General features: G+C 34.9%; 1 protein-coding gene across 1 annotated transcript in view; it reads right to left on the reverse strand.

Annotated features, from left to right (window-relative positions):
* Positions 1-13,983: 13,983 nt before the first annotated feature.
* LOC150076711 (rho GDP-dissociation inhibitor 1-like) overlaps positions 13,984-17,135 on the reverse strand; it is a 74,808-nt gene continuing 71,656 nt past the window's right edge. Inside the window, exon 5 of the mRNA XM_090386214.1 lies at positions 13,984-14,087. Within this exon, the coding sequence (XP_090242340.1) occupies positions 13,996-14,087 (92 nt within the window). The 3' untranslated portion in view covers positions 13,984-13,995. The remainder of the gene's footprint in view (positions 14,088-17,135) is intronic.

The raw sequence follows: 17,135 nt of genomic DNA on the forward strand, positions 1-17,135 counted from the left end.
TTTAGATCTTTTCGCAGATAAGCTGACTCTATTAGTTTGACAATTCATGGTGCATTCGATAGTAAGAAAAAGTGGGGGAGACATGCTGCATGAAGTAATGAAATTTTTGGATATGGCGTACACATGGTAAGAATATACCCAGATCCTTGACATAACGTGGCCACTACATGCCCCCGCACACACACACACTCTACTCGGACTCCCTCCAGTAACTATCTGGTAGAGAAGAGGTAGCAAGATTAAACACTAACTGATCCGGAAGCCTCCTAGAGAATTACCAATAGGTTCGGTCCGGTGTAATAACTAGCGACCCGCCTGCGAACACCGTTTTAGAGCTGTACCTTCGAAATGTAAGGAAGATTGGATCTCGCCACAATGTTCATCATAACCTCAAAAGTCATCAATCGTACTACATGGTGGAAGAGATGGGGAAGGGTTGACCGGAACTTTGCTCTGGAAACTATACATGGGTTCCACCACTTCAAGCCTCCAATAAGCAAAGTAGTGGTATTGCACCGGTTGATGAGTCATCTACCACCTAGTATTACCTGGTAACACAAAGGGGCGGCATTCCACACGTCGAGCCCTGCTTACGTTGGTTCACACCTGGGTGGTCATCCACCATGGCTTGTGCATGGAGGTTATACCCAGGATTACTAACAATCCAACCATCGTGAAGGTGCAAGCAGAGGATTTGGCTGTCAGAGACCGTCCGGACTTCGCTGAAATTGGGTCACTTGACTTGAGTGTCACCCGAATATCAGTTCTGTCAGCGTTTTAGACACCCAGGTAGCAAGTACAGCTTGTCTGGCATATCTGAGAGAATGTCTGTAACAACCCTGTCCAGCTCAGCCATAAATTTATTTAGGCTATCGACTTCCACAACGAAAGATGGAAGTCTGTTCCACCAATCAACCACCTCTTGACTAAAGGCAAATTTCTGCACATCTTTTCTACATCTGTCTTTCCTCAATTTCGATGTGTGGCCCCCTCAGGTTTTTAATCTCAGCAAAAGGAAGAATCCCATCAGCATTCAGCTTGCTCAACCCATTCAATGCCTTATACACCTCAATCAGATCACCTTGTAGGTGCCTACTCTCCAGGCGCTGCAATTTGCATTACTTAAGCTTTTCTTGGTAAGAGCACCCCTTTGTTCCTCTAACCAATCTTGTTGCCCTTCTTTGTACTCGTTCTAGCAACTATACATCTTTACTTAAATGAGGCATCCAGACCTGTACACAGTACTCGATGTGTGGCCTGATCATTGCCTTGTATAATGCAGTAATAACCTCCTTTTCCCTGCTAGCAAAATTCCTATATACCATTGATAAAACTCCATGACCTGCCCTGGCAGCCAGTCTGCACTGCTCAGCGAACTTCATATTCGACTGCACAATTACCCTCAGGTCTTTTTCACTTTCTACTTCATTGGGTGTAGTACCACACAGTTGGTACGTTTCTCTTCGGTTATTGCTACCCATATACAGTACTTTGTCTTTGTCAATGTTAAACTTCAGTTGCCACTTCTCAGCCCATTTGCCCAACTTATCTAGATCTAGTTGGAGTAGCATACTGTCTTTACTATCATTAACAACCATGCCAACCTTTGTATAATCTGCAAACTTGGATATCAAACCTGATATACCTTCATGAATATCATTGATAAATACATACAAAACAACAATGGGCTCAACACCGAATCCTGAGGAACTCCACTAATAACATTTGTCCACGAAGAGCAGTGTCCATTGATTACCACTCTTCGTCTTCTCCCACTCAACCATCCATTTATCCATTGTAGCAACTTACCCTTAATGCCATATCTCTGCAATTTGAACAGTAGTCTTCCATGTGCAACAGTATCAAAAGCCTTCCTGAAATTCAAGTATATGATATCAAAATTATTTTGGCATTCAGTTCCTTTGTGACCACATCATAGTATCAATCAAATTGGTCGGACAAGCCCTTTCTTTAACAAACCCATGCTGTCTTAATTATTACTGCAGCTTGTCTAGATGATCCTGCAATGCTTCTTTAACTAGTGATTCCATTATTTTCCCCGGAACAGAAATTAAACTAACAGGTTGTGTCACCTTTTGAACCCCCCTCCTTTGTGAATTGGTGAACCATTTTCACACTTCCAGTCCATGGGGACCTCCCCTGAGTCGAAGGTTGCTCTCATAATTATTGCTAAGGGTTTTCTTACTTCCTTTGTGCCTTCCTTATGTTTAACTTCAACAATTTTTCTCCGGTTTACTACCAGTTATTACAAAATCACTTAGCTCCGTTATAGTGTAATAAACTTCTGGCATTTCCCTCATTGAATAACTCCTCTTTTGTGAATTTAGATGCAAAATAGTCATTTAGTTTATCAGCTTCCCGAGTATGAGCATCAATAGTCAAACCACCTATGTTAAGTGGTCCAATCTGACTCATCCCTTTTCTTTTAGTTTACATAAGTAAAGAACTTTTTGCTGTTTTTCTTTGCGTCCTTTGCCAAATAATTTCTCGTAATCTGCCTATTCTCCTTTGTGAATCGATTAGACTAGCTTATATCTGCCGTAGGCTTGTGTCGCCTGATAATTTATATGCATCCCCTGCATTTTTCTTCTCTCCCCCGTGCCTCATTAATTCATCCGACATGCATTTAGACTTGAAACCTTGAACAGTAAGGCGACCTCAGGCATAGATAACAAGGTTTGTACTCTCAGAAACGGGTTTTTTCATCCGGTAAAACAGGCAAATCGACCGTAGAAAGTGCGCAAGTTACCCTTACCTTCCTTAAGGGCTCCTTCCCCACTAGTGGCCTAATTCTTCTTGCCTCAGGGATATTCTTATATAACCTTTTTAATCTTTCCCTTTTTTTCCCAATTTGTTATTTGCCCATTTTCACTCCTTGGGCCCATTCTGTCCTACTTCTGCTGGAGTGGTCCCAACAGGTGCTGCTCCTACTGCCAGTAGATGCTGGAAGACCCTTTCCATGATGATCAGACCTCCCAGTAACTAAGTGACCAGATGAACAACACCGAGAACATAACATAGGTCGTGGTAATCTACACAATTCACACCCATCTGGTTTGACAGAGCTTTGCTTCAACTCAAGATACTTCATGGTTTTGTGAGTGACCACTAGCACCGCTGTTGTCATTATTATTATTATTAGCTATATAGTGCAAGGAAGCCTGTGGCTTATGCTGCACCAGCCAAAAAAAATTCCCCGAGTTACCCTGAGAGAGAGAGAGAAGGAAATCACCAAGAAAGAGAAGAATAATGATATCCAGCTCAGGACCCTGGGTGTGCCAAGCCCATACTCACTAGATGTGAGCCCCTGGTGTTTATACTAAGTCCACTGTGATGAGCTATGTGTTGGAAGTCTATCTTTATCTCGATGCAGGTCATTGTAATGCATTTGCCAATTTTTCAGTTTTCGTTTCTTCCATGTGGATTGGTTTCTCATTGTTGAGGTTGAGTGGGGTATGCCACTTTTCCATCTTTCTTATGGCCTGGTAGATTCGGGCCGTTTTTCTGGAAGTAATTCTTCAGGTTTTTAATTGCTTTATTCTGTTCAATGAGGTTTGCAAATCTACCTTTCACAGGACAGAGTGGGCTAAAGGAATTTCTTTTGTCCATTTGTGTCCTGGAGGAGTTTGCTTGCACTGGGACTGCATAGGTGATAATGGCTTCGACTGTGTTCCCTATGTTTAGCAGACTTGAGTCTGAGTATTTCTTGGTCAGGCAGGCCTTTATCTCGTGTTTGAGTTGTTCAGCTTGCACCATCCGCAGGTATTTTTAGGTCTCTCCTGTTATGGCTTCTATCTGTTAACTGGTCATCGTAGCTTGGTTCAACTGGTTTTTACTGATGGAATACGTACATCTCGCATTTATCTGGTCCAAATTCCATCCTCTCAGTGATTCAGTTGATGTTGGAGTTGCTTCTCTGTTGTCACATAGAACTTGATATCATTCATGTACATCAAGTGAGAGAGGATGTACAGGTTCTTCATTTCTTTAAGGGGATATCCATATTTGCTGCTATTAAGCATGATGAATAGCGGGTTCAGTGCCTCTCCCTGGACGATTCCTCCCAGCGGGAATCAGTTTGGTTGCAATGTTCCCAACCTTTATGGTGGTCCACCATTTTGACATGGTTGCACATAGGAAATTTGTCAATGTCAAGTCATCTCTGTCAGCTATGAGACAGAGTTGAAGACTTTGCAGTAGTTGATGCAGGCTGTGTATAGGTCACAGTGCTTCTTCCACGATTGCCACATCGATGGTTCCTTGCATCCTTCCATTAGAAATCCAACGTTCTCTGTAATACATGTTGGGACCTTATACAATTGACTATTATCTCTCCTACTAGTAGTTTTCAAACCCACCTAACATTTCCTCAATGGCATCAGCAAATAATTTTACTCCATTTAACTGTATTCCATCCTGTAGAAGTAATCTTTTAATAAGCACAGAGTGAGAAAAAATCTACTCCATGAGCTTTCCAGGTCCAAACTGATTGACAAGGCTCCTCTCATGCAGACATTTTCAATTTCAATTCTAAATTTTTTCTCGTCTTTGCTCTGCACTTCAGTAAATCCTGAGACTCCTACTTAGTTATTGGTTTTTAGGAGCATTAGCAACTAAGGCCATATTGCTCCAGGATATGTGGTGGTCATTCCCTGACCTTTCTGCATCCTGTATTTGGTGGTGATGGGCTCAAACCCCGGTCTAATCAAGAAGCGTGTGCTACGCACTGCTGCTCCTTCCCACCTGGCTATGGAGGCGCCGAGACTCCTACTCTTAATATTATTAGTACTAACGTGTATTAATATTAAGAGGAGTCACTTTTTAAGGGACAAAAGGTAACAGCTCCTCTACATAATCGTGAACTTTTGCTTCAGGCAGATGTATTCTGGTCCTGTTCCTCCTATCCTTTTTACAAAACATATTTCCCATCTCCCTAACAAATTTATTGTTTATTAAATTTCAGTTTCTGTATAATGAAATTGTGATTTAAGCTTTTTTTAAAAATTTTTTAGGAAATTTTTTTTTTAAAGTAAGGCAACAAAAGCTATGAGTCAGTGTCTGATAGCTATAAATTGCACATTTTATATGGTTGGTTTTGCTTCTTTATATTTTAATTCAGAAAATGACAGAAAAATTTAATAAATTTGTATTCCAATTTTAGCGAGTTGAAACATGAAAAATTTTAAACATCCTCCCCATCAGAAACTAAATTAAAAAAAGTTTGTGGTGGAAACAACTTTCTCCTCAGTATTTAAGTGGTATAATACAAGGGTTTATAAATGACCTGTGCTCTTTATAGACAAATGTCATTAGTGTAATCCCTGAGGTTAATTTCCAGGTCCCTTTCTATTTCTTTTTTTTAATATTAATTGATGTAAATGTATTTTTAATTCAGTGTTTAAGTTTGCTGAAAATACAATGGTGGACAATATGGTTTATGACATTAATCAGAGTATGCTGTATGATGATCTGAATTATTTGTATTCTTGGAAAAGGTTGGTTGGTTATTGGAAGTTTAATGGCGCATCAGCATCTAAGGCTATCGTGATTCTTGGAAAAATGGCTGTTGAAATATAACTTTGGTAAAAGGTCTTGCAATTAAGTAGCAGTAGTCCTGGTAAGACAAACTCACGGTGGTTGATAAAGATATGAGTAATTAGTGTGATAATAAATTCTCTGAGTAATGCATACAGGATGCTAGGACAACCCATATGGTTCTTTCAATAAAATCAGGAAACTTTTCCAGTAGAGACAAAGAGGTGATTATTCTAATGTATAAATAGATCAAGTCTTGAATACTGAATAGAGATTTGGAAGTGAACTGAATAGAGATTTGGAACTCATTAGCAATGTGAACAGTTCAAATCCTTGCTAAAAATAGGATGATATAGAGAAGAGTAACAAGACTAATTATGTATACAAACAAGTGTTCTTTACAGAAAGAGAAAGAAGATAATTAAGATAAACATGTAAAAATTTTCATTTCACTAGAGCACAAAACAGCCTCTTAGAAAAATTAATATCATCTTGTGGAGGTGAAAAGTTTATCTAAATTTAAGAAGAGGTTGAACAAATAGAAGAAAACAGGTAAAATGTTATAAATTCTTACCTCATATCCCCCAAAATAAAATCTAAATAAATTTTAATCAGCAAGTAGAACAACCTAATGATATAGTCATTACTGCAGTAGATTGGTGGCAGATTCAAGAAAATATTATATTCTGAATGTTTCACAAAGCATAGTATATTATCCTACTACAAATATCACTATTGAGTAATATTTCTGCACCTGACATAAAATATATCAGAGGTCCAAGCAACTCCGAACATCATAAAAAATGACGTTGGGAGTAATTTCTATTGTGCATGAAGAGTCCTTTGATTTTTTCCTCTTTCTACGACTAACATCTCATATTGCAGTATTGGTTGTTTCCACCACTTAAACATAATCATATTGTCTAGTAGAGCAAGTTACATAACAAGCAAATGTGTGCCAATCAGCAATAAATTACTCATGATATTCCTAGCATCAAATAAGCTAATTTTTTTGTAATGCTGAGCTACAGGTGAATGTTGATCTTTTATCTGACACAGCAAAAGGTTTTACCTATTACAATACTGGAAACAAGCACTGGTAGTATCTGGTGATACTGTTGTATGGCAGGTTTCTCTTTTATTCTCCTGTTGGCCCAGTTCCTACCCTCCACTTCTACGTTCCTGTGATTTTATTTTCCTCTTCCATCACCATTACTGCTACATGTGTATTGCTAGTCCCTACAAACAGCCCAGCCCCATTACCACTAGTTCATTTTTAAAAGAAAATTAGGAAAAAAAAAAAAATTTCCTGTCCAGCTTTTTTGTTACTACAAAAAAATAAGTTAAAATGTTTTATATCTAATGTTACTATAAAAAGAATAACGCAAGTTCATCACAGGCTTCATGAAATAGTAATAAATAGACTTTATTATGCATATCATTGCATAGTGAACACGAAAATACTAAATTCATCTTATTACACAATTTCTTCTTGTGAAGAAACTCAAACTTCACTGGGTTTACAATGTGCTTTACAATAGACTAAAAACAGATTTTGTCCAAAACATGTCTCCATTAGATAATTAATTTATATTAATTTAACATATAGACTGATCCAGTAATCAAAATTACTGGATCAGTCTGAAATCATAATACAAACAGATCAGAAATGCAAGTGATACTATATATGATTTATTATGGTTATTCACAGCATTTAGGCATTCTTTGAACATAATTATGAACTTTTCAGAGAATATCAAGTATAGCCACCTATCATGTTTTTCATTTCTATGGTAACAAGTATTATGCTGACCAGTGGTCAGGAACCTGCTTTTTTTTGATTGCATGTCAGTATGCAGTTTCTACATCATGCAGGCCAGTTCAAAATTTTGCTATACTTGTAGTTCCACATGCAATCTTTGATTGTTTAAGAAATTCCAAACTACTTCTGGTGTGCTGGTTTTATATTTTTTAAGTATTCATATTTCTTAAAAGAAAAAGTAATATTTCTGCACCTGACATAAAACATATCAGAGGTCCAAGCAACTCCCAACATCATAAAAAATGACACCATGGTTAACCCAATATAACCCCTGGCATGGTGCCGTGAAGGGTATTGTATGGTCGTGGTACCTGGGTGTACCGGTGAACTGTACAATAAAGATCTTATTTATTTAAAAATTTTACTCAAATTTGTCATTTTGTGATGGTGGGGTAGGTCCAGAAGTTACTGGAATCAGTATATCCCCCAACCCACTACACTGATTAGCACCTGGTGCCATAAATGTTTTTAGTGTGTGTGTGTGTGTGTGTGTAGGGGAGGGGGAATATTGATTCCAGTAATTTGTAGACCCATCCCTAGGTGGTCGATGATGCATTTTCAACATAAGACATTTTATGCTAAGCATAAATATGCATTTTATGCATACATAATGTAATAAAAAAATTAAAATAATTTTACATTTAAAAAATAAATTTAATACAGATTAACAAATAAATGCCACAGCTCACTAGCACTACTTACCTACACTAAATTAAAAATAAAAGGCTGAAAATATAATAAATAAGGTTGCTGTCACACTGGAACACAAGTCATAAATTATAATAATAAAAGTAGAGTTTAAAATGTCAGTAATTTTCAAGGTTTTTTTTGATGCTCTCATGCTATAAAAGTTTCAAAAATAATGACACCCTACCCCCTTTGTTTCTTATCTTTAAGCTGATGGTGTATCAGACTTAAGCTTAGCCAAGACTATTTGAAAGTACTATAAGTAAGACAGTAGACTAAAAGAAACATTTTTCAACAAAAAAAAAAAAGCACTTTTTTTGTAGTTTGATAAAAAGGTTTTTATCAAATTACAAAAAAAAAAAAAAAAAAAAAATCACAATGCCTGTCTTTTTTCTGGTTTGCAGTAGCACATGGCACCAGTTTCTTTTGTTTTAAAGTAAAACCCCAGATTTCTAGAAGTTGTTTGTACATTTCGTTTGCCTTTAGGACCACTTGTTGCCCAGTTATACCCATTCCAAATCATTGGCAACTTAGTATAATCACTATATACAGCAGAAATCAAGTCTTGCCATAGTTGATAAATATATCAATAAAGCATTCAACAAAAGATTGCAGAGTAAAGAATGCCTTTGCAGTTGCATACAACCATCATGGAGCATATCCCTCCATTTTTCCCCCTGTTTCTTTATAGTGCCACTCCTTTTCTATTCATTATAAACTTGGATACAACTTTGATTTCACAAGATATTCTTGATATCTAAATAAAGATTAACTTATTGATATACCATAACCACCACAATTTTTTAACATTTTTGTTAAACAGGTTCTTTTATGTTGCTGTATACATTAATAAGCCCACATGATATAAAAATGAGTGTACTGGAGTAACATTCAAAGTTCAACGTGTTAGTTCAAAGCTTACTTTGACTGCTGATGGAATAAGAAACTAGCAGTATCACTAATAAAAACTTTTGCAATTAAATGGATATTCCACTCTTATAAATTCATTTAAGTCAGCAAATCTTATTTTAATTGAAAATATAGAGCATATTTATTTATTGCGACCAAAGAAATATTATTATTATTATTAACAGTCATTAAAAATAATATTAGTACTTAATTATGCATTAATAAAATCTATTCCCATGTAAACAATCACAAAGCAAAGCTTCTCAAAATATAAACAGCAGCCATCAGTATAAATAGCTAAAAGGAATTTGGTAGAGTTTTGATATAGAAAAGCACACCAGTTTGGACCTTATTTATAACAAACTACATTGTTTCTATATTTACTAGAATTTTCATTAAACTGCTGCAGAAAAATTTGCATAAAATATGAAAATAGTTAGTCATAATTAAATTAGCTTTTATATAACAATACATATGATCTGCATATTTTCTATTTTAAATTTTACAGATGGAAGTATAATTTATATTACAAATGATATGAAACAGAATTTCAGACAAAAGCACAGAAGAGCACTTTGTGCTCACATAAACACATGAATATATAATAATACATCATTTGATTCTTATAATTAGATAAGGCACAAAGTGTACTACAGAATATTTGCATGCATGCAATAAGTAACTTATAGGATTATATACAGTTACCTATTCTATGAAAATGGCAAAATATGGTGCATACATACATACATATAATTGAAAACATCATATGAGATGAAGCCACAAATAATGTGGAATGTTAATGAGACTGCAGAATCTATCCCCCTTGCAACTAGTAATGTGTTTCTTAGTGTGTTTGAAGCATCATATCTTGAATGTTGTCTACCAAAATCACAAATACGCATAATTAAAATAAAAAAAGTTATTATAATTTATAACCCACAACATACATACATATGGATAAAGCTATCAACATATACAATTTAGCATGTTTCTCTAACAAAAAAAAAAAACAAAAAAAACTGTGTGTACCTGTATACACGAAAGATGTTTTGTGTAAACATCTTTAACACCACTTACTAAATTTCGAACAGCTAGAACCAAAATCATGAACAATGTAATTTATGCTCATGCCTGATACCTACTCTACCGAATCAATGTTAGTGATAAATAGGATACAAACACACCCGCTGCTTACTCTACTGAATCACCATTTGGAAGAGGTTAGGCCAATAGCCTAATTACCCATTTGATTGTAGCTATTTGTTGAATAGTATGATTGCAACAATACAAGTATTTGTATTGTTACAATCACACTATCACGTTGAATCATGTTACTCTGTCATGCTTTGTCACAAATTACACATCCAGCACTAACAAGATTTGCAAGAAATGACAATATCCACGTATAATATGTTATCGAAACTATGACTTGGCTCAGGATCTCAACGAGTAGAAGCATGAGATGATAATGCTGCACATTCCATTTCGTAATAAGGAAACAGAGATGAAATATGTCAAGATCTATGACGACAACGAAGAGCTCATACTAGATCATAAATTGTATGAAATGGACTTGGACATTTGCAAAATGATTGAAATATGTAAGACTGTGTCAAGACAACGACAACCCTGAAGAAACATGCGGTAATGACCTGCATAGCTGTGTAATGCGACTGTGAGAAGAAGACCCCTTTTCGAAACTTTTACAATCAAACAGCAAGACGAATGAGGATCTAGAGCTCGCCGTGCTCAACCGATTCAGCTCAATTGCAAAGAAATGTGAAAACTTGATGACCAACAAGGACTTCTGAAACTTAATGAGAATGGCCAATGACAAGCAAAAGATTCTACTCATGCATGTAATTTGGAGTCTGTTATCTCCCAATCGCAAACAGATATACATCCACTTCAAGTAATACAGACGGGTACTGTAATGCCTGCATTACATGCACTTCAACTAGTGAGGCTGAAGTGCATGTAATGTAATGATCTTGGATGTGCTCAGAGCTGGTTTAAGCCAGTTCTGAGCACATCCATGATCACCTCCCATAATCCTTTGCATGATCTCCTCTCCAGACTCCATTTTTTTTTGTTATGAAATGGTGTTAAATGATGCCATTTCCGTGTCTCAAAATCATAACAAATTGATTTTACTACTGTCCAAAATTTAGTAGTTGCTGCCTAGATGATAAAGGCTAGATGATAAATAATGACCTGACAGATAACAAAAAAAAACTAAAATACAAATCCAATAATGAAACAGACATTAAAATGCAAAAATCTAAAATGAATACAATAGGAAATCAAGAATCTTGCAAATATTATTTCTTACTGGATAATAAATAATAATCTCAGAAAAATTAAAAGGTAATATACATAAACAGGACAAACTTATGAAAATTAACAAAATACAAATGATAATGTGATAAAAAGTGATATGAACGATATTGTGATATGAATGATAAATATGTTATCACTTTTATCAATCAGACATGAATATGTAGAAAACAAATATTTATTGTAATCAGGCTTCAGTCTATGTTATTGCTATTTTGCCTTATTGCAGTTTAGCATGTGCAGTGGAAGTGATTACGTAAACTCCCAAATTGTTCTTAAACTGTGACACACTGTGTGGCTAGTTACTAATTTTTCTTCATACAGTTGATATGGTTGTTGGTGTTGTTACTTCATGAAAGAAAGTACTGTATCTCTCTCTCTCTCTCTCTCTTCTATCAATCTGGCCGTTTTACAGTAGTCATTAATGTTTTTCTAATTTTTGATTTTAATATTTTCTTCATTTGTTTTTAACAGTTTTTATGAATTTTTTTTTTTCCAGAAAAAGTGGTCAACAAAATTAAAGTATTTTGTATATTGCTTGATTTGCATGTTTCCTTTATATCTGTTTCATCTTTTTATGTACACACATCTACTCTGCATCAGTCAACAATGGTGAACAGATGCATTCTTGATCCATCAGTTATTATCAATCAAGCTGAGTCCCTGAAGTGATCATAATAATAAATGACATCAACTGTATTTAATAATGACAGGATTCTTGTTCCAAGAATCCTGTCAGCACTTTTCAGGACAAAATTTGCATTTTGCTAAAATTACCGTTTGTGATAAATTTAAAACAACTTTTCTTCTATTGTTCTTATATGAAATGAAATGAATGTTGTTCTTATTTGTTATTGTAGTAAGGTTTTAGGAGCATCGCCGATTAAGCCATATTGCACAACATATACTGTCTGCAAATTGCATGTGTTCTGTGGTAGATTTCTATTTACTGGAAGAAAAACCCAAGTTTCTGGGAGGAAAAAAAACCATGTTACCTTTGCCTAAGACCGACTAGCTCAGCCGCATCGTGAAAAAGGCCCATAAAAATTTCTCTGCCATTGACAGGACTCTTTTCCATGTTGCATGGGGAGGACAGCAATTCTACCAACTGTGCTACCCACAAGAGCTGTTCTTATTTAAAATGAATAATATTCATATTATTCATTTTATATACCAGTCACATAAACAAAACACAAAGAACTCGCACTCCTATTTTATTTACTCGTATTAAGGAGACTGATAAAAATAACTAAAACAGATCATGATCTCATATGTGAAGGGTATTTGCAATTTTATTGTACAAGTTCTATTTTATTGTACAAGCCCCCACACCAAAATTTATTTGTTTTAAATTAATAAAGGTAAAGAATGCAGAATTTTAATGCAAATTGAAGTATTTAATCATACAAACCTTAACAGCTAATACCAAAGTTATAAAAATGTGTGTACTAATTTTTAAAAGAATATTATTTATTTCATATAAGATTTATTCTTAGTTTATGACTTACAAAAACTGATTTTACAGTCAGCTGTGTAACCAGTCTTTTCAGGGCTCTCTCAGTAGATATATTTTGGTGGCTACATTATTTCTATAATGGCTTATCCAATCTTGTAATTTCAGTTAAACTGAGGGCTCTTCCTCTCCTTAATGAGTGACCTATAGCTGCCTATTGTTTTCCCCCTTATTATAGCATATGCTCACAAGTAAGGAGGTTGTGGATTGAAGCATACGCTGATACAAAAGGTCATACCCCATTGTAAAGTGTGGTGCCAAAAATCTGGCAAAGAGATAAACCATGAGGAATTTATTCCAGAAGACAGGACTGTCACCAGTGATTACTACTTAGATGAAGGTACTGAAATGTTTGTTGGTGAGACCCAACCTTGTGCAGCCAGATATGAAAGAGTCTGGTTGGTGGCTGTTGCATGAAAATGTACCTTCCCACACATCAATCAATGTGCAAACGTTTCTGGATCACAAGCAGGTTGCAGTGCTCAACCACTCTCCTTACTCTTCTGACTTGTCTTTGGCAGAATTTTTTATTCTGTTTCCCAAATTGAAACTGATATTGAAATGACGATATATTTATTCAGAAGAATGTGACAACAGAACTAAATATCACCACAGCAGACATGTTTTCCAAGTCTGTCCAAGGCCTGTGTAAATGCTGTAACATATACCATTCATACAGGTGTATTTGGTTTTTTGGGGGACTATTTTTAGGAAGATGAGTAAGAAAATATTTCCCTTATCTATATTTTGCCTAATTTGAATTCAGTCTCATTATTCAAACCACAGCCATGATGTATCATTTTTACTGTCTCTAATTCTGGTTTCTATTGGAGTGAGAACTTAACTACTGTTGTGAAACAAACTGAGTGCAAAATCCTTCTGGGGTTTTTTTTATAGTTTTTTTCAATCTTCTGCAGTTTTCTCATCTACACAATTTGGTAGCAATTTTTAGAGACTCACTTCATTAAATCTTTCCAGTGCATCCCAATTACTTTTCGTAGAAACAAAACTCTTTTCTCACCCATATTTCATTAATTTACATAATATTTAATTAAATTACATACTATAATTACAATAAGAAATAATTTTACTGATGCAAATAGTTCAGAACAAACACATAGCTGTCCTCTTAGGAAGCATGCACCACTACAGGTGGGTATAGGGTACTATATCAAATATACTGGATCAGTGTCCACTGCAACGGGCTGTAGACATCAGACAGTATATTATGAAGGGGGGGTGCATTAGTTAAGAAGGCTTCTACTGTAATTAAAAAAAGCTTGAACTTATACTTGAAACACATATTTATAAAGAATAAACAGAAATGAATAAAATATGAACTGGCCTGAAAGAAGATAACATTAGGATTAAAAATAAATTGCCACTACTATTGCAAAATTTCATAGACAAAATGCATGCACATTTCAAAAACTTACAAAAATCAATGTGCCACATAATTGGCAATGTGCATGACCATTACTTTATGTAAGTTTATGGATAGTTTTTTGCTTCTCTGCTTCAAATGCAAATTACGATAAAAAAAGTTACATTTATAAAAATAATTGCATTTGTTTTTATAATTTGTGTACAAAATTTTGGGAAGTAGAAATGTACCCATATTAAAACACTTGTAAAATAGGATATGTTGATCAATAATGAATAACTCATAGCTTCTAAAAATAAAGCAAGATAATTTAAAGGTCAATAAAGGTTAATTGAGTCTTATGGTAAGATCTGAAATGCTAAATCAGTAAATTTCATTTACTAGTTTTGCATTTAAAATTATTAGTACATGTTGCATCATGCCTTATTAATTTACAATTTTTAAATGCAGCACTGGAAAAAAAAATTGCAAATGGGTATAAACATCACATAAAATAGCTGTAGACTAAATCCAACATCATAAACAATTTCAAAGACAACAGGCAATTAGCAAAAACATATTGGTAACTAAATTAAACTTATAGGGTGCTGAAAATGTTTATGGGCCACTAAACTTCTCACTCACCTAAACTTCTCACCCACTTTAAGTACATTTTTAATGGATGTTAGTGTTGCACAAAGACTAGTAACACTGCACACTATGAGAAGCTTAGAAGTAGGGGAGGAAGCTGGGTTATGCAAATTGTACACTCCAATAAACGAACGCATTTATCACAGTTTGGTTTTTATCATTTTGCTTAATGTTTCTGATCTGTATCCATTAAATTAAAAGTTTTTGCCTTTTCAAAAATGAGTCAAAACATAAATGTAGTATAGAATCATATATATACACACACTGCATATCATAAATATATGATATGCATGCACTTGTGGAAAGATGCAAAAGTATAGACCAGAGAAGCAGGTGTAGCCGAGTGGTGAGGAGTGAGAGTGCACGCCCTTTGCATGGACTGTGGTTCAAGCCCATGACTACTAAATACAATTAACAATTGTATTCATGATTTACTGTAAACACATCTGACCTGGTGGTTGTGCCAGAATATAAACAAGTTGTTTTTTTTTAAGTTCCCAAGACTGGCTGCATGGCGCAATAAATCCAGTGTGATTTGCTGTTGTCAAATTGCAAATTTAACATGCATCTATCTACACACATGCAATAATTTGCTATTCAGTCATTCACTACACTGTTAATTAATATGCATGTTTTAAGTGCATTTATTTTATCACTATTTCTAAGTGTGAAAATCTGAAATTTAGAACATCATATAAGTGTTAAATTTTGCAGACCTGAAGCAGTAATGGAAATGATGCTTCATATTTATGCAAAGGAGCTTTTGAATGGCATCACCAATTTCAAAGAGGGAAGAAAAGTTTGGCAGATTATTTTATGAAAAACCTTTAACTACTCATACACCAGAATTGCTATATGAATTGTTAATAAACTGGCTGAAGCTTTAAACATGAAAGCCGTTGCAGAATTTTTAAATGATGATTTGAAAATGTGTCCAACTGCTTAGCATGTGCCTCAGATGCTTACCAATAATCTATGCAAAATGGATGACAATTCACAACAATTTTATAATGGCATCTGATAAATGATATGTTGTTCTTAGAGCCCATTATCACCAGGGACAATACTTTATGTTTCCTCTATGACTCACAAACAAACTGTGAACTACTCATTTGCCTCAATAAAAAAAAAAAAAAAACAGAAAAAGAAAGACAATTAAAAAAAGTGAACTTAGAAGTTTGACTATAATAGTATTTTGTGCACTATGAATTCATTCCTCGAAGTACCACTGAAAATAAGGAAAATATATAAAGCTGTTGATGTTGAGAGGCAAGCATCATAATAGCAGTGAAAGAATGGAAGTAATTTGACAACAATGCACCTACACTCTGTTCACTAAACCATACTGTTGTGTTACCACAACCCCTTAGTCACTTCATCTCTTAACATGTGGTTTTTTTTCCTTTTCTCAAAAATGAAACAACTACAGGGCTCTTACTTCTGCAGCAAACAGGTGGTGACTGATACAACTCAAGATGCTCTCTGTGCTATTTACTACAGCCAGCAACTGCACTATTGTGCAACTTCTGGTAGCAGCCACACCAATAGTAGCAAAAGACTGCTATTCAAGAAAGTACTTTTACAGTGGCTGTGTCTAGATTTAGATACATTTAAAGTGCAAGTCTTGGAATTCTGGCTATACCATGTATACTGTATATTAGCAATTCTCTGCAGCTATCTGCAAGCTGTATTTAAATATGTACTGAAATGGAATGAAGACAAGCATATTCACCATCTTGAACCAGTTAGTGTCTTTTTTTTTTTTAAATATAGATGAAATTATTTTCAATGATTCATGATTATACAATATGCAATCATGAATGCACTTTGCATTGCTGAATTGTATCTACCAACGCAAATTACATACATTTAGCTTTAAATATACCAGTAAGTGCAACAGTGGATTTTGTGTTCATCAACCAACTTTTAATTTCAATTTTGCCAGTGAAAGTGCTATTGGCCTATGAATTATTTTTTGTCTGATGCTTCAGCATACTGTTAGCTTTTTGGCACAACAAATATGACTCACTTGTTCTTGATTGTGAGAATTTTTGGCACAATGGCTACTCAGGCGTGTGCTACTTCTTATGATGTTCTAGTTCATGTAGCTTTGTTGCATAGGATGCTAAACAAATGTGTTCACAAATGTATTTTGCACATTTTAGACACTGGAAAACCTGGAATAACTCAAAGTTTAAGCTGGCACTAGATAAGTAAAAGATTATCTGGTGTCAGGACTTAGAAGCATGTTCCTTTGAGTCTAGCAGTGATTCATTTTGTAAAGGCTAAAGCTTTAA

This window comes from Mastigoproctus giganteus, chromosome 12 (genome assembly GCF_048544385.1).
Source record: "Mastigoproctus giganteus isolate SK-2022 chromosome 12, ASM4854438v1, whole genome shotgun sequence".
Taxonomy (NCBI): domain Eukaryota; kingdom Metazoa; phylum Arthropoda; class Arachnida; order Uropygi; family Thelyphonidae; genus Mastigoproctus; species Mastigoproctus giganteus.